Source organism: Rhamphochromis sp. 'chilingali', assembly GCF_963969265.1.
Source record: "Rhamphochromis sp. 'chilingali' genome assembly, chromosome: 8".
Classification (NCBI taxonomy): domain Eukaryota; kingdom Metazoa; phylum Chordata; class Actinopteri; order Cichliformes; family Cichlidae; genus Rhamphochromis; species Rhamphochromis sp. 'chilingali'.
This window is the reverse complement of record NC_137935.1, coordinates 9,009,378-9,035,666: the sequence shown is the minus strand read 5'-3', so window position 1 is coordinate 9,035,666 and position 26,289 is coordinate 9,009,378. Positions and strand designations below refer to the sequence as shown.

Below are 26,289 nucleotides of genomic sequence, written 5' to 3'. Positions count from 1 at the left end.
TTTCTATAACAGAAAGGATTTTCTGAGTGGGACTTCAAAATTTGAGTCAAGTTTGCAGTAGCAATATAAAATCCAAATGAAAGTCAGGTGAAACAGTGCAACTCGTTTTTAAATCCTTGGATTTTTCAAAGCAAAATATGAACATAAAATGAGCAAAACTATAAAAACAAGGAAAAGTTGACAAGAATAAGTGTACATTCTAACTGTGACAGAGTCTAAATATGCATGTGGATTAGCTGACAGGAAACTCATGCCAACATGTGGTTACAAACAAACAGAATAAAAGCAAGACTCACTTCGTTTGGGTCCAGATTTCCCTGTCCATTATGGCTGCAGTGGTAACGCTTCCAGTCAGTGGGTCTATCTTAAACAAGCCACTCATGGATGATGACCTGATAGAGTAAGTCACCTGACCATTTTGACCCTGGTCCCGGTCGTCTGCGGCCACCTGAGTGAATTAACACCCCATTTTGGAAACGTAAATATAGAAACATTTGCAGCAGCTGTTTTAGTGTAACTCGAACTAGTGAGCAATATTGGACTTGGAAGCCAATAGTTAATAAAAATGGGCTATATGGTTCTGGCTTCATGGCACAAGCGATTATACAGTAAATTCTTCTGGGACACTGAGATCACATGAAATTGAAAAGTCAATCCTTTGCAGCACTGAAACTATCCAGTTTTCTGATGCTTGAGAGTTTTTATTCTACAGCTTCACATTTAAACAGCAGCCAAGCATAATAAACATTTGGGGGAAAAGCTACTGCACCTGGATAATGGGAAGATCGTAGCCTTGCGCCTCCCTAATGTAGGCTACATAGTTCTGGAGTTGGAAGCGTGGCAAGTTGTCATTTACATCCTGAAGGATTAAGTTGACAGCCATGTAGGAGCTAGAGGATGCTGTCTCAGCTTTCACCACAAGGCGGAGTTTTGGGGTCTCCTCAAAGTCCAGTCCTTCAGATTTCTGGACCCATATTTCACCTAAATCACAAAAGTATCAATGACTCACTTTCTACATTTCAAAAATATAACCTTGTAATGTTTACTGCCATCTTACCAACCGTCGTACTGCCAACACTTACCAGTAATTGTGTTTATTCCAAAAGACTGCAATTTATTGCCACTGAATATACTGTAGGTGATCCCATTTTTGGAGCCATCTGGGTACTGGGCCTGAGCCTGTGTTACTACTGTGCCTAGAAGATGCAAAACACACTATGTTGATACATTTCATTTATACTTCTTATTTCAAATGTATATTTACACTCTTTGAATTACAATGTTAAAGATTTTAAATCACTTCAACCTTTAGCAGCGTTCTCTTGCAGGCTGACATCTCTTGCTGTGCGAGAGAAGCGAATCCCACTGTAGCTCTGCTCCTTTATGTAAATGATAACCACTCCCAGGGAAGATTGTGCTGGGTTCCCTTGGTCCATGGCCTGAACTATCAAAGTCCGTTGGCTTTGGGTCATGGTCTGCAGCTTCTCTGTGGCCTGGATTTCTCCTGTCAGTGAGTTAATGGTGAACCCCCTGACAGAGTTGGCGAAACGATAAAAAACAGAGCCATTAGCTCCAAAGTCTTTGTCCTCTGCTCTCATAGTGGCCAAAACTCGACGATTAGAGACACTACTGGCGGAGACATTCACAATAAGTGGGTCCTGAATGAAGAACGGAGCATTGTCGTTCACATCCTGAATATAGATCGTCACCTGAGCAGTGGAGTTACGTGGGTTTGCGGGGGAAGAATCGGTGGCACACACCTCAAAAGTGTAAGAAGCTGTTCTCTCTCTATCGAGGGGGGATGCTGTGATAATGCGACCTGTGTTTTGGTCTATCATGAACATGCTCTGGGAGCCATGGCTCAGAAAGTACAGCACTTGGCTATTAGGGCCATGGTCCAAATCAATGGCTTTCACCTCCAGGACGAGTGACCCAATGGGAACATCTTCCAAAATTTCTGCTGTGTAGCTGCTGCTCTGAAACTGGGGGCTGTGATCATTGATGTCCAGGACTATCACTTCTACAGTGGCAGTGCTGCTAAGTGCTGGGTGGCCCTGGTCCTGAGCTATCACCGTTAAACTGTACCCAGGCCTCTTCTCCCGATCAAGGGGCCGTGAGGTGGACAGGACACCTGACTGGCCATCCAAGCGGAAGTCTCCAGATGAATCTCCAGCTGCAAGTAGAGCGATAGCAAATGGCTTGTAAACATTTGAAACTATGTACCGATCATTTAAAACATTAAATCAAAAGCAGTTCTCACCTGTAATTTTGTAGTTTATCCTGCCGTTGTCTCCCGCATCCTGATCAGTGGCTCGAAGGGTGAATAGAGGTAGTGCTTCCAGGTTTTCAGGCACCTCTATGCTGTAGTAAAGACGTCCAAAGACAGGGGCGTTGTCATTAACGTCAGTCACCTTGATCCTCACAGTTGCTTTAGCATAGTTCGGTGGAAGGCCTCCATCTTTTGCAGACACTGCCAGAACATAAAAAAGCACACTATAATTTGTTGTAGTAATTCATAATTTAAATATTATTTTTATTATGTATCAGATCTGGCATTTTTTGTAAGGCTGCAGAACAATCAGATGACAGTACCTGTGACAGTGTAGTATTCCTGAAGCTCCCTGTCCAGAGACTTAGTAATCATAATCACACCTGATACTGGGTTGATGCTGAAACCCTCCTGTGAGATACCGTCATATGTCACCTGGCCATTGCTTCCTACAGAGAAACAAATATAGTCACAGCATTCTATTAAAAATGGCCTGTAAAAAATAAATTAAAAATCAAAGAATGTCGGTGAAGGTCAGAGAGTTCCATCCTATAACTTGTAGATAATAATGAAAAAAATGCATTTACAACATGTTTCAAATTCTCTTCTAATAGCTTGTAAACTTATTTGTTTGTTTGTCATGAGGCTTGCTGTATAAGCATTTGGCAGCAAGAGCCCTCCCTCAGGCGTCTGTGTGCCAGATCGCGTGCTACGAGAAAGCAGCCTGGCAACCTCACCTGTTTACTTCACTAATTGCTTTTGAGGAGAAAGTTTATAATCCTCCTACTTTATGTGCTTCTGACTAACTCTTGGAGAATGCATGCTAACCCCCCCCTCATGTAGTCCTTATGCAAATAAAAAGAACTGTTAATGTCTCTAATGTGAACACATAGTCAGCAAATGATGGCTAAGAAGAATTAAAAGCAGCACAAATATAATATGACAGATCAAATCCCTGCACATTATGAATCAGACCTTGGTCCAGATCAGTGGCAGACACTGTCAGCACACTGGTTCCTGGAGGTTGGTTCTCCGAGATCTCTACTTCATACTGGCTCTGCTCAAACCAGGGCGCCTCATCATTAACATCGATCACATGCACACACAGCAGCTGGATGGACGAGTGTTGGGGTATCCCGTGATCCTCAGCGATTACTGTGAGGTTAAAGATGTCCTGCTCCTCGCGGTCCAGAGGTTTGAAAATAGACAGAGAGCCTGTAGGGAGATGAATGAAGGGTGAAATATGAGGAGAGATTTCCTCTACGTGGGTACTTTATTATAGCCTGGTTAAAAGAGACAGTTAGACAATTACGGTATGAAAGCATGTCATCAAAGGCAATAAAAAACACTGCTTGCCATGATTGTGTTTGTAGTCAAGTTATTTAAAAATCAAGTGTGAAAACTTGCCGTGTGAGGGCCAAATCAGTGCTAATCTCCTCCACACACACACAGCTCTGCCTACCTGACTGCTACCACCACCACTGCTGTAACAGCCCAAACGGTCTGGCCACAGTTTACGAGATTTTCCACTGGAGAATGCCACAGCCATCGAGAAAGAAGCAGTAAACACACACTCTAGACACGCAACAGCCAGGCCTGCCGTGCTCCGTAGGAATTAGAGGCACCCCAGCCTTTTCATTATCCTGCCCTAAGAGGGTAGAACTTGCAATGATTTAATTTCAATTTCATGCTTTAAAATCAAATGCAACTGTTAAAGAAAGAGAGGGCCAAGACTGTTTTCCTTTTAACTTTTTTTGTGTGTGTTTGTTTTTCACTTTGTGCCTTTCTAGGATTGAGATAACTTGCCTCTAAGCTTTTAATCTGGTATAAGTTACAGGCTGGAATTTTTCACCTAAATTTGATTCCTCTGTGATCCTACTATATCCCTGGTCACCGATAACACATGGGAAGGGGAAAAAAATGGAGGGATCTGGGGAGAGTTTTTATTTTGGATGTTTTGTAAGCATGTGTGGGGGTTGGTGGCGCCAACGCTGTGGACTGCAGTGCATGTGCGAGCGGAGGTTGCTCAGACAACAAACACATCTCTCTTATTTGATATGGCAAAGCCATTTATCAAAATTTGATGGGTTAATCCCTGAATGGTGTTGTCTTTTGCAGAGAAGCAGTCCCCCATATCACCAGTAAACTCTCCCTACTTCTCTTGAAAGGAAAATTAATGACCTCCATTCTGACACTGAGTGATGAGAATGTGTCTCACACTGTGACTTTACAGATTTATAACAATCGCCTGATAGTTCTCTCTATTGTGGTTAGCTGTGACGCCAAGGTAATGAAAACAGATTGTGCAGAGTTGTCGTAGACCTTTGGTCACTGACCCCAAAACGGGAGCAAACCAGGTGCACAAAGGATTAACTTGTCACTATTCTAACAAATAACTAGTGTGCATGAAAAGCACTTCAAGATGAGTGCACATACTGGGCTGAAGCAGAAGTGACATGCATGACAGACGCTGAATGTTTCCATCCCCAAACTGCTCCAGGAGGCATCCTGGTTGGCGACTTGAAGGCGAGGGCGGAGCAAATGTTGACACGTGTCTCAAACACCACAACAAAGCCCACAGGACCAAATGGCCCAAGGTCAGCGCTGACTAAGTGACATACTCTAATGCAAGCACACAAACACATATGTGCATGCCTACGCACACACATACACACGTGCGTACACGTAAACACGCGTAACTGATCCCTCCTCTAATGGTTCCCAGAAGCCTGAGCAGGAGGTTCTTTGGTCTTTCATGGGAATAGATCCACAATAACAGATGATGGGTTGTTGTGTGTGCGCGCGTATGCACGTGTACTTGCACATTCTTGTGTGTGTGTATGTGTGCGTTTAATATTTGGCAAGCTGGCCTGTCTGGCCTCCAACTGAGAGAAATAAGTCATGAAAGGTGAAGCAAGAATTGGGCTGACCTTAGAAGTAAGCAGATTATTAAAACAGTTTGTGTGTGTTTATAGAAAGTAAGGTTAGGTGAATTTTGTGTGGAGTCGTGTAGAGTAGTGAGTATATATGCAATGCAAAGTGAAATTTAGAAGGAGATTCTGATGCAGATTTGCTTGTCTTTGCATGACACAGTAGTGCTTTAGTTCTAGTTCTACAGCCTAGCAGGGCAGAGAATACAAAGAGAGACCTGAGAAACTGAAGCCAAAAGTTTTAGTATAATGATAAGTAGAAAAAAGAAGCAGAAAGATGAGGAAAACAAGTAAACAGCATAAGAGATTTGAAATCTTACTCATTATAATCTTCAAACTGTTTGTATTTGCACTTAAATTAAATATTTTTTAAGTAGACTATTCTTCTAATCATAACAACTCATAGTTGTGATCAGTAGCTATCCCAGATAACACTGGGTGGAAAGCAAAGTTCACAGTCATCGCCAGAGCTAACTTATGAAGATATAAAAAAAATCAGCTTTCCCTTTCGGGGTATTTTTGAAAAAGATAATGGCGAGACAGCAGTGGCACCTTAGGGCAGGAGCCCTGTGATCCTGACATATCACTGGTCACTGAGCGCAAAAAAGTAGCAAGAAAATGTTCTGTTCATTTATTTTTCTACACCTTAACTTCAGTTGCACACCCATCAACAAAGTGATTAATGTCAAATATACGACAGTACAGCCCTAATAAGTAGTGAATACAGCGTGTATGTCAAGACCTTTCCTGTTTTTGTGCAATTGCAAGGTGAAATCAAAATGAATTTGCATGTATACAATGACCTTTGGGTGTTAAAAGCCCTTTCTGTTGAGGATTGTGACAAGAAAACCGATCTAAAGGATGTAAATTAGCTATGCATGAAAAACAGCATAGCTAATTTGAATGAAGCACACGGAGAATAAAGCCTGGCTTCGGGCTGCACTTACCCGTACTAGGGTTGAGACTGAATGTCCCTGCAGTGTTGCCTGATTGAATTCTGTAGGTCACTCTACCATTCTCCCCTTGGTCTGCATCTCTGGCCATGACATACAGCACTACAAAGCCCACTGGCTGATCCTCCATCACACTGACAGCTGTTGGCGATATGAACACTGGTGGATTGTCATTCTCATCGGTCACATACAGCCTTGCCGTGACAGAACCCCAGCGCCTCTGGCTGACATCAGGAGCAGAATCTGTTGCTTTTACAACCAGGATGAGGTTTGGAGTGACCTCATAGTCCAGCTTCTGGCCCAAGGAGAGAACCCCAGTTGATGGGTCGAGGGTTAATAGACCTGGGGTATTTGGCCACTGTTGTAGTATGGAATACACCAGTTTGCTGTTGGACCCACTGCCATCCTTATCTGTGGCCTGGAAAGTATAGACAGAGGAGCCAGGATCCATGCTCTCAGAGATGACAATTGTGATGGGGTCCTCTGGGAACTGAGGAGTGTGGTCATTACTGTCCTCTATGTCGATGTCCAGGTGGACAAGAGTGCTGCTCGGAGGGGCCTCGGAGAAGTCATCCACTTCAATTTGCAGATTGTAGCGCGAGTCTCGTTCATAGTCAAGAGGGCGAGCCAAGTAAACGTCCCCAGTCAGACGATCCACAACAAATGTGCCATCTCGGTCCGTACCCCCCACCACTGTGTAGGTCACCTTGTCGTCCTCTAAGGTTCCTCTATCATGGAGACGGACCGAGCCAATAACAGACCCGGGCTTGGCCTCCTCCACCGAATTGAAAGTTATGGAGAGTGAATTCTTCTTGGTAGCAGGTCTGTTAATGCTGATAACCTGCAGTAAAGCAACACATTGCATTTATATTTAACGGCGCAGCAACATGGCAGCAGATCTAATGCTTCACTCAAATGCCCAGTGGCAACTTAAGTTTGCAATTTTCAATACAGAACGAAAATATTTTATGGATTTTAGGCAAAGTGGAAACAGACGTCCTCTCCACACTGAATGTGTTCACGGGGAATAAATGAAACCACTTACAAAAGGTTTTTATAGACTTCAATAACATGACTGCTAAGATTAATCTGACATCTGTTTGGATGCCAAGAAATATAATAGATGATAAAAGTGCTGCAATCAGAAAAGGAAGTGTTATAAGGGCTTGAATTTAGTACTGAGGAATACTGCGGTACTGCATATAGTTTTACACTTCTTTTCCGAGTGTCTTCAAAGACTACAACCTTATTATTTCTCTTCTGAAACATTGTTTAAATAAAACATGTTTTTTCCCTTTGATACATGCATGTAGTGTGAAAATTAAAGCAGCTGTGAAAGGTAAATGAGCACGGAGTGGCTTTATTGATGAAATTTTAATCGAAATTACTGACCGTGTTTTGTAACCTGATTGGCCAGTCTGGATACTCAGCAGTGTATCCAACAGCACAATTCCCACACTAAGTAGGCACTCAAAAAAATATGCTGTGCTTGCTGACAAGCTGTAAATTGGTTCCACATTAGATGGAAAAGAAGTGTTCCAAAAATAAATTGGAATAGGCCTATCCTATCATCGACGGAATTAAATAATCATTCAGAAAAGATGATTAAAGGAAATTACACAAATACGTCACAAGGCAAGAACAACACTGCACTGTTTAATCCAATTAACTAACAATTATGACTTCCATTTTTTGTTACTGGAAAAGAGGAAAAATTGCGCTGGCGCTGACTGGAGCTGTTTATATAGGAGCTCAATTTTCCTGGAACCTATAAATCTTCCTTCCAGAGTTCTTCCATTGTGTTTTTTTCTGTTCTATATTAAATATTAACACGAATTACCTTTAATGCTGTGTTTTATGTTGAGTGTATAGCCTTGCTGCTCCTTGCAAAAAGGGCTACTGTATTAAAAAAGTGTTGAAGTCATTGAGTATGACCTTGATCATAGACGTCTACAGCTGGCCCTCATCACGAGCCAGCTGGGAGTATTTGATTCAGATCCACTTTTCCATTTCAGATAGAAATTTCCCTTTTGAAAATTCACAGGGGAAGAAAAGGGGAGGGGATGGGAGGGGACCTTGTCAGAAGTGAGGCTGATATGTCTGCAACTAGTGCGAGGGGCCCAGGGATGCAGATCGTCGCTGCCCCGAGTCTATTCTTTGATATCAAATAGGTGAATATAGTGGGTGTTTGTGCTCGCAGTGGTTCCAAAACACAGTCTAACCTGAATGGTGAGGGAGCAGGAGGTGCTGCGAGGGGGCAGTCCTCTGTCGGTGGCTGTCACCATCAGAGTGTACTCAGCCCGTTCCGAGTGGCTGAGAGGGGATGACGAACGCAACTCGCCAGTGTTTGTGTTCAAAGAGAAGCGCTCAGCTCTGGGACCTAGAAGAAACAGAGCATACCCGAACTTGAGATGAGAAGTGCATAGGAAGCCTGAACACACAAACACAAACATTAAATTGAATCCGCTTTCAACAATATACAAAAAAAGAAGAAAAGCATGAAAAAATTAATAAAGACTGGAGGAAGATATATTTCTTTAAACGTCTCTATAAAGTACCTGACAAAGAATAGAATATTGTGCCATTCTCCCCTTCATCAGGGTCTTTGGCTTGCAGTGTACCCAGTACAACCCCAGAAGGCTGACCTTCCATCACCTAAGGGTTAAACCAGATTTTCAGCACTCTATGATAGCAATTTATTTTCTGCCAAACAACATTTGTGCTCTTTCGACATTACCTGAATTATGATGTTTTTCCCTGACTGACTGTGGATGAAAACAGGGTCGTTGTCATTTTCGTCCAGTACAGTGATGAAAGCGGTGCCTGTGGCGCTACGAGGGGGTGAACCTCCGTCTTGTGCCACCACCAAGAGCTGGTAAGTAGACTGCTGCTCTCTGTCCAGAGTCATCCTTGTGCTGATCTCACCTGGGGACACAAGTAGATAAATGAGAGAGATTTTATGCACAGGCACAAGTCCACTGGAATAATGATGAGTCTTAAGAGCCAGCCGGCTTTGATCAGTGACACATAAGTAATAGACATGAACAGTGTGCAGATCTGTTCGTACACAGTCGGATACACGTTCATACACACAAACAGAAGATTTCTGAGAGGTTGGAAGATGCTCTAGAGACTCACAACTCTGCTAGAAGCTGATCACAAATCAGAGCCCGAGTCTCCACCTACAGACTAGCAGGCTCAGCAGGCCAATTAGAACTCAGCAGGATGCTTAGTGCTGCTGTCACCGTGATCTAACTAATTTATGACAGTGGCAGAGGGGCAACCTCAGTCTCTCATCTTTTAGAGATGTCTCTCTGACTTGACTAAATTGTGTTTTTCCACATGCTTTTCATTCAGGAAAAATTAATTTTTTTGGTTATTTGAGCTTAGTTTGACCATAACACAATTTTACAGACTGATAAAATGGACATAATTAAGCTGATCAATTAAAATTTTCCAGTCAAGCATGTGCCAATATCTTCAAAGGCTGATCCTCTGCCAAGCCTTGGAGATCAATTAAACAAATAATATCAGCTTCCTTTCTCATGTTATCTCCTCTGTCACTGGTGAACTAATGTTTTTGCATGCCTGTTCTGTTCTTTAGGCAAATCAAATTTTTATGCCTTCATTACCTTTTTTGTATAAATATGCATATTTATATGGTTGCTTATTAAAATTAAACTAAGCAAGCCACATTTTAACACTTAAGTCTAACTGACTAATCTCAGTGGATAAAATTTTCAGTTAACCTGTGTGGGTGTTAATCTGAAAGTGACGGTCAGGATGCAGAAAGCGGTAAGCGAGGCGTCCGTTGGGGCCGCTGTCGCGATCTGTGGCCAACACGTGACCAAAGCCTGTTCCCGGAGGCAGGTTCTCTCTCACAGCCATGAAGACCCTTTCCTGCGTGAGCCGAGGAGAGTTATCATTCTCATCAGTCACCGATATCCGCACTGTGGCACTGCCTGTCTTCTTTAACTGTCCATGGCCTGTACTGGCTAACACTGTCAGGAGGTACATGTCCTTGACTTCCCTGTCCAGGGCACTCTTCACAAACAGCCAGCCGCTGTCTGCAGCAATGCCAAAACCTGCAGCATCTCCATCTGGACGTAAATGATATGCCAGGGGAGCAACGTGGCCAGAGGTTGGTGTTTCTCTGTTCAAAGCTCTGACTTGCAGAAAGCATGTGCTTATTGGAGTTCCTTCTTTTAATTCAACGCGGTACGTGAGGGTGTCAAACACAGGACCCTGGTCGTTCTCTGCCTGGACATGAACCACAAGCATGAAGGTGGCACTTAGCTGGGGTACTCCACTATCCTTGGCGATAACCTGGAGGTCATAACGGGGGGTATTCTCATAAGAGAGGCTCCCTACCAATCGAATCTCTCCACTGCTGCGCTCTACGCTAAAAATCCTCTGGAGTCCATTTGAAGAAGAAAGGTCAAAGGTGAGTTGTCCATTGACTGCTGAGTCTCTGTCCTCAGCTTGGACACGATAAACTACTGTGCCCATTTCTGTATGCTCTGGCAGCAGCAGGGACTCTGAGGATGAGGGCAGGAAAACAGGTGGGTTGTCGTTGACATCTGCAATGGTAATGTGGACACGGGTCTGGCCAAAGGCAGGAGGGTTGCCGCTGCGGGCCTGCACCTCCAAATCAAGAGCTGATTGGGCTTCATGATCCAGGGGAAGACTGGTCCTTAGGGCCCCGGTGTCAGGATCAACTGTGAAGTAGCCTGCAGGGTCTCCGGAGCTGATGGTATAGGAAATATCTCTAGAGATGCCTGAAAGATGTAAAATTACAAAGACAGGTCACTGAATTATAACATTTTTGGGGGGGTTTTTACAGAAGAAGTGTCAGATTAAGGTGTCTGTAGTCCGCACCTGTTTTACTGCTGGCCTGGACGATTCCCACAACAGTCCCGCGCAGGACGTCCTCTGACACGGTGAAGTAATACTGAGTCTTTTCAAACACGGGCGGAGCCACTAAACCTGCCACCACACTAATGTTAACTCTGGCATTCACTAAGGCAACAAGACCACCACCATCCTGAGCAGAGATAACCATTGGAACGACAGAGTTGGCCTTCCCATAGACAGATCGAGACAGTGAGATCACACCTATAAAAGGATTCAAAGATAATACATTAACAGGCAATTTTGACATCACACAATATCATAAATTGTTTGAATTATTTCTGTAAATCATTATAAAAGTCCAGAGCAGGAATGGGGAACAATATTTACACTGACCTGTGTCTTTGTTGAGAGTAAAGTATGGAGAAGCCCCTCCAGGCACTGTTTTGTATGTAATTCGCCCATTCTTGCCTGAGTCTGGGTCATAGGCTGTCACTCTGACAACAGATGTCCCAGGGGCACTCTGTGTGCTCAAACTAACAGCATAACTGAGAGGGTAGAAAGCGGGTCTGTTATCATTAATGTCCACCAGATCTACCCTGACATAGGCCACTGAGCTCAGTCCACCCTGCAGAGGAAACAAAAAGCTCTTTTGTTATACCTTCACATATTAAATCATGAACAGTAAAAACATACCTGAAAGCAGGATTTAGGCCACATTAACAGCGCACATAGACCACATTAATGGTGGAAGTAAAAACCAGCAGTAAACCCAGTTAAGATTTCGATGTATGGCGTAGCCTCTAAAATATAGTCCCAGGAGGTTCGCGTAGGGACACAGATTGATAGTTTCCCTTGGGAAAGAGCAATATGTCATGACCCGTGGAGGGTGAGAGGGCTTGCTGCAACCCAAGTCTGTTTCATAGCCTTTTCATTTGCAGAAATACAGTGCAGGCTTTTCATTTGGACCAGGTGGCAAAAACGAGGAAGGCGGCAGTCCAACTTGTTAAAATATTACTGCCTGACAGTTGAGGTATTTTCCTTCTGATTGCTTTAACATGCCCGCAGTAATTTTCTTTCATTTTTAACTTTTTCTTCTTTAAGTATTTTTTGGCAGTCAGTGCACAGGATGCTGTACTAACTTAAGTCTACCTACCAAGGAGAACTATTCAAACTTGGGAGGGGGACAACTCAAAAACTCATTTTTTTCCCTGCACAGTTGGCCACATCTCTGCTCTCCTGTCTATAAGAAAAGCATGGCTGCTGTGTTTATGGGATTATACTGCAGCTCTGTGGATTCATGATTTCAAAGGGCGGTGGCTTACCCCATCTACTGCAGTAACAGTAAAGTCGAAGCTGGCTGGTCCTTGATCTCTGTCTAGTGCAGCAGTAGTGCAGATCTGGCCAGTCTCCTTGCCAATGGTGAATTTAGAGGGAACAGCGCTGTTAATGCCAGAGCCAAGAGAATAGGTAATCAAGCCATAGGAGCCACTGTCTGCATCTGCCGCAGTCACCTACAGAGAGGAAAACATGCTATGGGTTAAACAGTCCAACATTGCACATTACAATTAAAATTTATTAAGTTGGAAGGGGAATATCTCACTGGATAAACTCAGCACTTTCCATATTCAATTACGTTACTCTAAATCCTCATTAGATCAAAACTAATTTCTATTAGTTGTAAGAGTCAGGACAGTCCACAAACTGAAACAGGAGCACCATACCAGGTGCCTTTGAAAGCATCTTTGGATCCGTTCTTTATTGTTTATCCGAGCCAGAACATGAGCCAAACAGGCCCTCTGGCAGAAAGAGCTCTGAGGGAATGAAGGGGGGAGGAGGATGACTTCTACAGGCTCTGGGAGGCCTGCCAGTGGGAGAAACTGCCTGCTTCTAGAGTAGTGTGTGTCTGCAAAGGACAGTGACAAGAGCGGCTGGGCAATGGTGGGATACCACACATTATATTTTAGTGCAACGCATTACAACCTGATGTGATGTCCTGGTTGCAGTCTGGTCTTAATAATGCTGCACATTTAGAGAAGGATAGAACCACTGGAGCTATAAAAGCAGCTCCCAAGCCATCAGCCAAGAAGCCAGCTCAATTACTGTTGGATCTCCCAAGACAGCACAAGGCAAACACACCAATCAGATCAACCCCTGGGTACGAGCAGCATAATTGTTTGCAAGTGTTGGTGCTAGATCGCAGATTAGAGTAGGGTTAAACCTCACAAGTTGATTAGAATTCTTCTTCCTTCCATGTTTTATAAATGAATCCTTTTAGCAAAAACACTAATTGGAATAAAATTGAGCTCATGGTCTGGTGCTCCAACGTGTAGCAGCAGGGAACCTCATCTGTGAAAGAGGGAGCACTCATCAGAAATATCGCCAAGAAAAATAAGGCAAGCCATGGTTATTATCAAATCCTGACTTTTAAAAAAGATGTTACTTGTATGGCTGTGAATGGATGGAAATCATTCACTTGAGGTGATGAAGGTTTGTCTGCAATAATTTAGCCTTCATCTCTTTCCTGAGCAGATGGCAGACGGGGGACTCAGCAGAGAGCCCTCTTGACTGTAACTCCTAACAGAGGGTGAGTGGGGTGTTGGAGTGAGAGAGTCGTAAGGCTGGCAGAGATGCAAGCCAAAGAGAAGAAGAATAATAAACCACACGAGGAAAGGGGAAACCAAGAGCAATACGAGAAAAGCTACTCTTTTAATGTGCAAAAGCTGTTGCTTACTTTTTATCATTTAGCAGGGGGGGACAAGTTACTTATAACAACCCCAAAGATTTATGTGTTTGGTTTACTCATATTTGTGTGATGAGTGTCAGCTGGGGGGAAACTGAAGGAGCACCTTGGTGTGAATACCTGAATGTTGTTAAAGAAAAAGATAGCAGATATGCAACAAGCATTTCCCAGCAGATCTGCAAGAACACATTTCCTCTCTTGTGACTGAACCTTCAAAAACCTTTACTGATTGTAGAAGCTATGATTTTTTTTCCCATTTTGGGCAAAACCTTCTATAAAAACTTTTTAAAAGTACACCTACATACAGTGTATGAAAAAGAAAGAAAAGACAAGAAAAAAATGCTTTCAGTAAGGTGGCAACAGGAGCTTTTTTAGTCTATTCAGGCTAAACAGCAGTTCACAATGAAATGAGGCTGTTTTTTGAGTTTAAAAAAAATACCAGCAAATTGTAAAAAATAAGCGTGGCACAATAAACTGGGTAATTGAAACCCCTACTTACAGTATTTTACCGTTTTTACAGTTGTTTGTTGCATGAGCGCACAGCAGTGGTGGGGGAGGGGACGGTCACATTAAGACATTTGATTGGGCAATCCCAGTGTCAGTAATGAAAATGAGCCAGTGTGCTGCTCAAAGTCCCTGATTACAAACTAAAAATAAAAGTAGATTAAGATGAATAAGCCAGAAAACATCAGACAAAATTAGATTCAAAAAAGTAATAAATAAAAGCCTTTTCTTTTGGGACGTTGCATAATGCTACAGTTCTGCACTGGTGTCACAGCGAGGAGTCATGCATTATTCATACTTGTTTATGTCCCTTTCATGCATTCTTGGTTTAATTACCATTCTATTCTAACCTTTTATACTATATATAACTTCCAGAAAGCACATTAAGGCTTAACCTCAACCACATATACATATTGTAAATTTTAAAACTGGTAACCAGACAAGTCATTTAACATCTGCTCGATATAAATAGGAATTCTCCACCCAATGCAGCATAGAAAAATACCAGTCTCCACTATGCTGTATCCATCACTAATATCAGGTGCCTCTGTTTCAGTTTCCCAGTGACTTTGTACTCTCTCCTCTGGAGTGTATAGGTATTACACAAACTTTATTTTTATTGGATTAAAGTTCAAAAGCAAGAGTAAGCTTAGATCATCACCAGCAGCCAGCAGTATTCTCCCTACACTTCATGTATGTGAGTGAGGAATGATGGGAGCTGTCTTATCAGCAGGGGAAAGGCAACGTTTGGCTGAGTCCTTAGTAAAACAAGCTGGACAAATCCAAAGATAACTGGGGAACTTTGTGGTTCTCCCATCAGATTCCAGGAGACTTCCAGAGGAGACTTTCTGACTGACTGACTGACTGACTGTCCAGTCAAGAGAACAGAACTCACAGGAGAGAACAGGATTTTGTATATTTATATATAACATGTCCAAATGAAATAATGATCTTGAGGCTTTTTCCTGCTCTATTGTTTTCTGGGCCGTCTAATATCCTAATACTGTGGTCTGGGAAAGAGCCTGGCCTTTATTTTCTTTTCAGAAGGCCAGGATTTGGGTGATTTCTATTTTTGGATGTGAAATTTCCCAAAATGCCTTTTCTAATCATTGAATGTGGCTTTTCAGTTCTTGATCATAAATGTATGAGGTTAATGCAAACATATGTATGTGTGACCTTATTTGTCCATAGCTAGTGCTCCCCGCTAGACCTTCATTGTGCAGCCGTGCATAAAAACCACACCGTGGAAAGAACTAGTGCAAAAACCAGTGAGTAAGTGAATGATGCAAAGCTGGGCCCGCTGAAGCCAACAAGGGGTGAACTGAAGGCAATGTAGTTTTTATTCACGCACCCCGTATTTTAGAGTGCCCAGTCAAACAAATCCATCTCACGTATTCCTCAGCAAAACCAGCCAATCAGGACCGCAACTCTGCCAATCCAAACAGGCCACAAATGACGGAGTGCGCATGTAAATGTTTGCCAACTGGGAAATCATCACACACATCAATCAAACTCTGCATGCACAAGTCCTGTGAGTGTACCTTAGATGCGTAAGCAAAGACACAAACGTACAAACATTGGGAATAAAGCGACTGCTCATCACAGTCTCGTGATGCTTGCAGAGCAAGACAGCAAGATCAAGTTAATTCTGAACTCCGATGACATCAAACTCCAAATATTTTTTTGTATTCTCATTGCAAACATACAAAACACAGATTAGTATGCAGCAAAACCAGCAGGGGCCCAAATTAAACAAAATACAGCAACAGTTTTAGAAAATACTGGATGACATTTCTAAATCTCTTAAGCTCATATTTATGACTGAGCTTTCTTTTATCTTTCTGGAGTAGTGCTTTTACTTACATATGTTGGCCAGACAGTTGGCGTGGGCTTAAAGAAATATTGTGTGGATGTTAAAAAGGAAAAAGTTTTCATCCTTAGGTTTAGAATAAAGGGAACCTTGTTTAGTGAATGATGAAGATTTATAAAAGGTAAGGGAAATTAGTACTCCACCCACTACATAGATTTCAGCAGGCATATTTATGATGTGGAACTTTCAGAGCAGTGACGCCGCAGTTTCTGACAACCCAGTGAGATTTAGAACAATATTAGACCCAATCACATGCATTTTTCACCACAACATGGTGAATTTCATTCAAAAATAATATTCAATGACAGCTGTACAGGCATGACAAGTTAAGCTCTTAATAGCAGGACTCACACAGGAGCAATCAGCAGGGTAATGTGATAGATTGATAAAGTGACAAGATCATTAAAGACAGCAGAGGCAAAGAGGAAAGAGTAGGCTCAAAGAAGTAAAACGAGTGGGTGAGCTGTAGAAATCTGGACTGAGAAATGCTTTGAGCTTTCACAGCTGGTGCGAAGCCCTGCACACTGCTCTGCCTCTATTGTCCTGGCATCACTTCTGAAGAGAGCAGAGATGAGGAAAACGAGGTGGAGACCTCCTAAAGGCCTCTCTCAATAGCCGCTTAAGTAGCAGATGGGCAGGTCAGGGACTTTGTGACATGTCCCCCACCACACCAAAGAGCCAGACAAAGACCACACCCGGGCAGTGGAAGGAAGAAGCCCGCTCACTGTTGACAAATATATCAAAACTCTAAACATTTGTAGCACAGCCTGTACCGTCTGGATTAGGACCAACCATATGTGAAAGATTTCAGTGATTACTCATGAGACAAAAAGCTGAAACCTTCACAGCATAGTTTAAGACATGTGTAAGGTCTATAAAATTGTGACATTAAATACTGCCAAACTGTGGCCTGTGACGTCTAGCTGTTTTTGTGTAAGTGTGATAAAGGCAATGAAATATATCAAGTATCTCAGAGTATCATCCATATTGCCCCATTGTGTTCCACATATGTACACAGAAGAAGGTCTGAATATGACAAAGCAGGGCAGAAACATGGTATCCCTAATACACTGCAATCAGGGTACCATACTGTAAAGCTGCAGCAACGCCAGGACTGGTTAAACGATTTGTTTTAACAGAGGAGTTGTTGTCCTGTGTATTTTAAGCATTTTGGGAACTTGTGTAAAGTTAATAACAGCTTATAAACTGATATTTCATCAGTACAAATATTTGTCTTAGTGCTGATTCAACAGTAAAGATAAGTGGTAATCAAATATATCAAGAGTCACCCTCTGGCCAGCATTAATATCCACATTGAATTCAAAGAAATAAAACTGTCCTTTCACTGTAGTAATTGGTTCCAACTGCCCTTGCAGGAGTAATGAGCCAAGAAACACCAACAGCCTCCAAGACACCAGTGCTGATGTAGGAAAAAAGCTAAATAGTGGCTTGAAGAAAGTGTAAGACAAGTCTGTAAGTGGAGCTGAAGGATTAATACCCAGAACCACATGTTCAAACCTCACTGCTTTTGCTGTAAAAAGCAAAGAAAAAATGGGCTGGAAGTAGATTCCTTTGACAGCCGCACAAATTGCATTGTAGTAGGAATGACTTTAGATACAACTCCTTGGGAATAATGTTTTACATCAACTCCTAATTATTGTTATACCTCAGCATCAATGTACTGGCACCAACAATATCAAATAGTTTTATAATTACGCACAACAGCTTTATATACTTTACATGCATTTGAAATTCACATAACATTCAGCATTACTGCATGACTTAAACATGAACTATATCCAGATATGCTGTCTCTGTCCACATAAAGAACATCTGCTATACTGGGTATCCCAGTAATACACGATATAACTGTCAAAGTCAGTAACCATCTTAATCACACCAATTTCTCCCCCCCAAAAAATATCATGCTATTTGCCAGTTGCCAAGTCATATAATCAAGAGCTATCCTTTCACAAAGGTAATAGGTTCCAACTGCCTTTGAAGGGGGAATATACGAGCAGACGAGAGTTGCAGATGATGATTAACATATTTCCTTTACGCATGCTTAAATGTAAACATGACAGGTACGCTTTGAGGTTACTGCAAAAAAACAAATAAATTTGTGTTTAATTGGTTTGCAGCAGTGAAGCAGTATTTTGCCAGATTATGGCTCTAACTGGGCCTACTTTTAGACTCTCTCAGAAAAAAGAAAGAAAAATCAGAAGTACTGATTTCCCAATCAACAGTGGTTCCATGAAGTGCTGCTTTTTATCCCTGTCTGAGTAAAGCGCAGAGAGGGATAAATGTGAAGGAGCTAGGTTCAGGGCAGCAGGTTACTATATTGCATGGAGCACATAGCTGGCAAAGGAACAAAGGGGAGGGATATAAGGACACTTAGAGCTAGACTGCAGACAAGGGAAAAGTAAAGTTTCTGAGTCTTTCCTACATCACTCACTATAATACTACAGTACTTAAAGCAGGTAAGTTGAAACATCATAACAGAAGTTCTGTCTGTAAAGCAGGTAGAAGTCACGTCTCCAAAAATTCCATGTAATTGTAATTTTCCAGAAATGATTTGGGAGCATCCACATTCCCCAAACAAATTTTGTTACTGGCAATGTATCTTCTAATCATAGTTCTCTTTCTCGAGCAAGCCTCATTTCTTTATATTTTACCTCCTTAAGTGATAGTCCTCCAGGCTTTTTGAGGGTCTTTCAAAGATCTCTGTGGGCATTGGCTGCTTTTTCACTCATTTTATAGTCCATTCAATGTACCTGAGTGTTTGCAGAGGAATGTTGGTTTGTTAAGAAACCTACAAATCATAGAAGTACAGAAAAGGCACCTAACTTAAGGGGTGAATCACTGCTGTGTCTATACATAATGACAACATAGCAAAGAACCAATTTTAAATTGCATCTTTAGGCACTTTATGGCTAGGAATCGTTTACAAAAACACATAGTTTGCTCCAGATTCTTTAGCTGAATTTATGAAAAATGCCAAAGATAACACAGTTTGACAGGCATAAAAATGTATTTTTTTATGGTGATTCACAAAGAGCTATTACCCGAGTGTCTCCTGGATAAGTGGAGAACAAAAGAAGAAGTGGCAGGCCTAAAAAAATATCTACAGCAGATAAATAGTATCTGAAACAGGAAAAAAATCCAGCAAAGGCAGAAACTGAGAGATGCATCTGACACTTCGGTTGAAGGACGGAGGACCTTGTCTACTGCTCAGTTTAATCACTTCAGTATCTGAAAAACTGCCTGCCACTAGCTGCCTTGAAGATACTGTGGATTTTTTTTTAAAATAAAATGGTTCTATAGTGTAGTGGTTAACACATTTGCCTAACAAAGGAGCATCTAATGTTGGCTGAAGGCTCATCAGAAATGGTGTGAATGGAAGGGTGGCTGTCAAGAGCACATGCTTAAGGAGGGAAAATGGAGAAAAGGTTGAGCAATGCCAAATTACACAACACCTGAACTGAAAATCAGTATGATTAGGTCTCATGGAGTGATGAATCTGTATGGCAGCATAAAGGCAAGTAAATATCACAGCATAGCACTTTGTACCTACAAACTATAGACTTTTAGATTACTTAGTATAAGAAAAAAAGAGAACAGGTAATGCGATTCCTCTGGAAGAAAGCACGACTGCTGACCAGTAATGTTTAAAAAATAAATCTTTTCTGTGGTATTATAATTCTAAAAACTTAACCCACAAGACTCCACAGAGTTTCAAAACATAACTCCTAGTAATCAGGTCAAAGCTTAGGATACATTATCATAAATTTGCCAAAATGAAGCTCAAACAAACAAGTACCCTTACAATGGCTCATTTTTCCTTTTTTTATTTATAAAGAAGGAATCAAACAACATAAGCAATGTAGAGTCTAAATAAATAACAAACAAAAAACTTGCAATACCCATATTTTATACTCAGGCCCTCTTTGTACTTTGCAATTTAGCAGTTGTGAAAAAAGTTCAGTTGTTAGGTGGCCTACATTTTTTTTCATTAGACTTTCATTTAAAACTGAAGCGTCTGTCTTTCATCTGGACCTCGCATCTGGAAGTCATTAAGCGTCTAACCATTTAAGGAGAGACAGGTCCCAAAAAAGGCCAAACGAACAGAGAGGAGAGGTATTATGCTGCTGAAGAAAAAAGGTACAGCTAATAGAAATAATGGAAACGGAGGGCTATTTAAGAACAGACATGCAATACTATTTTTCAGCTTTTAAATCATGTGTGCGAGTTAATACACTAGAAACTCAACACAATAATGATGACAAAAAAGTCTGAGGAAGTATGACAGGTACACACCGACAGCTGCCCTGTAAAAACTTTCTGCACAGTCCTACTTTGTCTACCAGCATATCCAAGGTTGTCAAGAACAAATGTGATTCCAAGTGTTTTTAAAGTTTTTTAAACTCCTGTGTGTACTAACCTATCCAGTGAGAGCCTTGACCCCAAAGGTTCAACTGAGAAATTTGATTTGCATTTCTTTTTCAAAATATATTCTGAATAAAGTCCACTCTCAGTGAAAAGGGATTGTTTTCATTAAAATTTGAAAAGCAATGTGTGAAAAGGTTTGCTCAAATTAGTGGGAAGGGCCTACATGCCAAACATGCTGCTGGAATTGATTTAGGCTTAGAAATTGGGAGGAATTTTGAATTTTGTGCAGCGTTTGCCACAGCTTGCAAACTTCTTCCACATGATAGCAAGGACAGTTCTTGGAGAAGGCTTTGCACTGGCAAGAAAAATAAATGTGACAAAAACTCCACTGGGTGGGTAAGCATGCTGCTGGCGTGGCATTAACCCCTGGCCACCTGGAATGACAGAGGCTCCATCTGAGGGGCTCCTGCTCAAGACATTAGCTTGTTTATTTTTCCAAAGGTCAGATGTGAGAAACAAACCTGACTTTTTTTTTTGTTTTTTTCTTTTTGTGAATGCTGGTTAGTCGCCTGTTAAATCACTATGTTGACGAGTTAACTGGAGGAGCTTGTCTTCTACTTAGTTTCATTTCAGTGGCTGTGAAATTATTTGCCACAAGCTGCTTTGGAGATATTGTGGATTTTTTTTATATGAATTGGCTCTGTAGTTTAGTGGTTATCACATTGTATAACGAGGACCATCCAAAATCTCTGCCAAATATGTGGATCCAACCATTGTGGCAATCCCTTATGGATAAGGGAGTAGCCAAAAGAAGCTCTTATTATCTTTTGATCGACTAAATGCAAAAATAAAATTCTTAAATTAATAAAAATTTGACTTATTCAGCAGTAACATATATGTAAATGGACTGGTAATTCTTTAGCACTTTTAACTGCAAAACCTTCGATAAAGTGCTTTATTAAATGCCTAAGCAACTTTTCTAATATTCCCACACACACTCACACTCCAGTGAATGCACCAGTGGCCCCTCGGAGTTCTTACACAATGATACTGTGACAGGCAGGCTAGATGAACCAGGCCTCAACCCTCCAACCTTCTGTAGACAGCCTGCTCTAGCTCCAAAGCAGACTGTATAGTGTGGTGGATGCATTTTCACTGAACTGTGTAACCCCACAAAAAATTCACCTAGCGACCAAGACCTTCTCAAGGTCCAGTTTGGAACTGATTCTGGAAGCATGCTGAGCAAGATTCACTCTCACAAGACAAGGGGAGGTGACCTTACATCAAACACCCACAGTGAACCCTGTCAGGCTCTCGCTTGGCTCTGTTTCAGCCAGTCATCCCTTCCATAGTCCTCCAATAGCAGTGCTGAGCTCTGGTCTGCTGAGGCAGACCAGGCGGCGGATTGCAGGGCCTGAGTAGGTGGGAGGGGAACTAATATGAACCATGCACAGCACGGGGGTGCAGGAGTACTGATGTGGGTTAGGCGAGTACTACAGCTGCCTGCAGTGGGTGGGAGAATGCCCACAGAGCATGGCATGCACAAACAGAGCACAGATGCGGTGGCGGAGCCAAATTGGACCTGGTTACCAGAGATCCACGAGCTTGTTTGATGAGGTAGATAAAGATTATTCAGTGCTAGAGTTTGTGCTCTACTCTATGTGTGAGCCAGGTCTACAGCACAGGCTGCTACATTCCTCTGATCAAGCTGTCAGAAAATTTGTAAATACAAATGCCAACAAAGACCAGAACCTGCAAAGACCGGAATCTTATAGGCGATGAACTCTTTATCTTTGACGTGGTTTTGAATTTGCCAGTAGAGACACTCAGAGGAAGAACCATGAAACCACAAACTAATTTTAACCATCAGTGTTTAACATAAATCAGAACATGAATGAATCACAAATAATGGATAACACACTGGACAGATCCGATTCAAACTGTTCCTGTGCACTGGCTGATCATACAACAGATCCTTCTCTTCTACTTTAATAATCTTTAAAGTGGGATTTGAATTTGCTAGAAGAACAAAGAATGACATGCAGATGCTGGCTATGTGGCACATATGGACGCTGATAAAGACATGTAGCCAAAAATATGCACATACACTTTGTATGTTTTTACAGTATTGTCCCTGAGGCAGTGCTTAAGTCTGCAATCAGAGTAAGACTGGGATTGATTGGTGGAGTTTCTTAGCGCAGCAGAGGGAGCCATACCTGTGGTGTGGCATGGACTCAACTCTTTTAGTGCTCTGCAGCACCAGTAGGGCTCTAATAAAATACCAAAACTTCATTTCTCAACCGCTTTCATCTTACAGAAGGCAGGAAATGGGAGACGCACAGCAGCAGAGGAGTAAGCTTCCAAAAAAACACTGGCATTTTTAGGTGGTTGAATTTTGAGTAAAGGTTTCCAAAGTCATGAAATTCGAAAGATGTTTATTGACAGTCTACTGCCATTGTAATTTCTACCTGAAAACAGTAATTCAAACAGACAGTTTAGAAGGCAGAGCTTGAGTACTATGTTACTGTGCGTATCTGATTATGTAAAGAGTCTAGACCTGTCCAGTTTTACAAATAAACTCAAAGTTGCGAGGTGCTAGCGCTGCCTCTCTTCTGTGAACGTGCTGATGGCTAGAAAAGCCCGTACCTACTTTTACAGGAAAATACTATATTTGTAGTAAAATAAGCGCAAAATCTTTTTTATATACAGTTTTCAAAATTGTCACTTATTTTGCAGAAATGTTTTTTAAGCATCAACAAACTTTATATCCTATGTTATTTTGGTGGCAGAACTACACAAAGGGGCTGTTGGCTTAATAGAGAGTACAATATTAACAGATGAAAAGCATGGAGCTTTCATTTTTTCTAAACGTGTTAAGCACTGGTTCCACTTCATGACAGTTGATGTCATTACTCAGCCGCCCAGGCAGCGGCAGTTACACATAATGATGAAGCTGACGGACTCTCCTGCAGCTAATTTAACTCAATTATGCTCTCATGCACCAGCATTTCACTTAATGTTTACTTAACTTCTCTGTCAGTCACCCAATGTCCTAAGAGACTCAAAGCTTCAGTGTAACTGTGCTGAATGTCTGATTGATATTGTTTAAAACAAATCATAAAAATGTTTGACTTACAAATAAGTCAGCGTGGGCTTAATTAATCAATACGGTGCATGTTTTCAAAAGACCATTCTTACACAGCATACGTGACATTTTCAGCATCCTTTTAAGCTGCATGGATCCCAGTTGTCGAGCATATCATGTGACTGAGTTTTAATTAATGTGGCTGCCTCCCACATACAACAACCAAGTAATCGGCCGTTCGTTTGCACTTTAGGCGTATAACGCGTAACTTACCCCACACATTTTTTCTGCCAGTTTTCCAGAGACACTCTTGCTTGTCTTAATGAGTTTTCAGATAACGTGATGACTTCAATCATGTTCGTAAATATTCGAGTAAGTTAGCGTAAGCCTGTTGATTAAAAGTAGAGATTAAAACCCAGCTCCGACAAGCACGACCCCTGCAGCCGCTGTTTCGCAGTGCTACTCTCATGATGTAGTGACATAATCAGTCCTGAGGAAGGAGAACTGGATTGCTCTCTAATGTTGTGCTCTCGAATGCAAGAAAAAGGAGGTGGGGATGTGGCGACGGGGTGAGCCAGGGCATTGGGGTCATGAAGGCCTACTGGAACCATGCATATAAACACACGCTGTCACTGACTGATAAACACTGCAAACAAACAAAGACTGCTCAGGCTGGGCTCTGGCGTGCGAGCTGTTTCTCCAGTAAATTCTGTGTAACTGTAAGCCCTGCACTGAAGCAAGTCATCTTTGGTTCGGAAACACACAAAAATGACAACACTCCAGCAATGCAGATGGTCAAAAGAGCTACGCCAACGTTTAGATCTCTTTCTTTTGTTTCACTGAGTCGCATAATTGCGAGTCAACACAGATTCATCCGGAGTGGACAGAGAATCATGTACCGATAACCAGATGAGTGCACACAAACACATACGCATTATGTACCGTATCTTTCCAAACAGTTTCCTGCCAAGTACAAACAACAGCTGTTCCTCGCATAAAACTCTGGCTCTGTCAAATACAGATGGATAGAGATACTGGCGGCATGTCATCGTTACACCTTTTATCCTGACGTTAAACTTGCTGGAAAATGTGATAATGAAATTTTCCACATGCACGTAAAACTATGTTATCTCCTAAACCAGAATACATTGTGTTACGTTAGAGCACCTTTACTGTTGGCATGTTCAATATATGTTGAATGCAATATTTGCAAATTTACCATCTGATGCATTCACTCTGATTCATGAGGAGTTCTTTTCACATAAACTCTTTTGAGCCTCCAAAGCCATAGGTGGGTTTCATTTCCTCGCTTGCATATTTATTTAGTTCTCAGCAAAATATTTAGGTGATAGGATAATTATATTTTATCTTGTATACATGTCTACTCCCCTTCTTCATGTGATTCATTTCAAACAATCCCCTCCGAGTATACATAAGGTAGTCAGTGAGCACTTCAGTTGTTTCTCAGAGCAAAAGAGACTTCCACAGTAAACATGCCCTCCACAAGATTACACTCACGCAAGCTCTTAAAAGGAACACACACAAGTCAGGATCCGACATGTTTCATCTATTTGAAAGATAAAAACCTGTTTGGGTTACCCAAAAGCCAAGTTTTGGCCTTGACTTCCCCTGATGATCCCCAAAGTATACTTAAACACACCTCAAATTCACTTCACACACTACTCAAGAGCACTTCCAGGCAAGCCTAAATCAGTTCAGTGATTACATTTCATGCTTTTCGCTTGGTAATGAGACCTGCATAGGATGGGGTTGTTATCATCAAGTGTCTGTATATGTGCTTCAATATTAATTACTTACACAGCTGTTTGAGAGAATGTCCTCTGTGTGAAGTTGGTGGAAAGTGGTTCAGGAATGACATTTTACTCTATCAATAACATCAGCACGTAGGTTCAAATTTACATTTGTATCTGTTGTTTGATTTTAGAATTGCTCGAGCATAACAATATAAAAGGATCCACACACCAAAATTGCTGAAACACACATTTCATCTTATGTTCAAATATTTTTTTTAATTAAAACCTTATTTCTACATGGCAGAAAAAAGCACTGCTACAGACCTAAAGATATGCAGCTGCTGAGTCTTTGTTTTACCCTGTGAGCATCACAAATAGTCACATTCATAGTAAAAGTCAGAAGAATCATTAACAGTTAACCTTGCTAAAGAAAAAATAGATTTTCCATATTTTATAAATGCGATCAATGTGACCCATTTCCACTTTCAGGCTCTGTGAAATTGGGCCTTCCTTCTCTTTCTCTCCAAAACTGATCCCATATTTGGCCTCAAAAGTTTACTCTCACAGATCCAAAGTCAAAACATAAAAATGTGTGTGTTATTGTGGTCACTGGGTATTATCGCCTTGTCCGGGTAAAAATCCCTCACATCTTACAGCACTTCAAGAGAGCGATATCACAAACTTAGGCCCTGATGGGCGAAACATGCTTCTTCTCCTGGGCACACCTATAAGGCAGGTTGTTCAGAGGCACAATATATTTCTTTTCCCCTTTTTGTAACATGCAGCATTTACTATTTTTAGCCATGTGAGTAGCAATACTTATGTCTCAGTCCATCACCGTGACCTAAATCACACATCTCTAAATCTACTAGATAGGCTGAAATTAAATTGACTCAGATGTTCCAGTGGGAGTCCCAGAGGATGACTCGCACTGAATTTTG

General features: G+C 41.6%; 1 protein-coding gene across 1 annotated transcript in view; it reads right to left on the bottom strand.

Moving 5' to 3' along the window:
• LOC308400423 (protocadherin-16-like) overlaps nt 1-26,289 on the bottom strand; it is a 78,591-nt gene that overhangs the window by 7,577 nt on the left and 44,725 nt on the right. The window contains exons 3-17 of the mRNA XM_080888102.1: nt 12,329-12,517; nt 11,400-11,631; nt 11,031-11,267; nt 9,902-10,930; nt 8,890-9,077; nt 8,711-8,807; nt 8,375-8,532; nt 6,147-6,993; nt 3,245-3,484; nt 2,593-2,718; nt 2,261-2,470; nt 1,307-2,173; nt 1,083-1,196; nt 770-981; nt 297-448 (exon numbers count right to left, since the gene is read on the bottom strand). Of these exons, the coding sequence (XP_080744228.1) occupies nt 297-448; nt 770-981; nt 1,083-1,196; nt 1,307-2,173; nt 2,261-2,470; nt 2,593-2,718; nt 3,245-3,484; nt 6,147-6,993; nt 8,375-8,532; nt 8,711-8,807; nt 8,890-9,077; nt 9,902-10,930; nt 11,031-11,267; nt 11,400-11,631; nt 12,329-12,517 (4,898 nt within the window). The remainder of the gene's footprint in view (nt 1-296; nt 449-769; nt 982-1,082; nt 1,197-1,306; nt 2,174-2,260; nt 2,471-2,592; nt 2,719-3,244; nt 3,485-6,146; nt 6,994-8,374; nt 8,533-8,710; nt 8,808-8,889; nt 9,078-9,901; nt 10,931-11,030; nt 11,268-11,399; nt 11,632-12,328; nt 12,518-26,289) is intronic.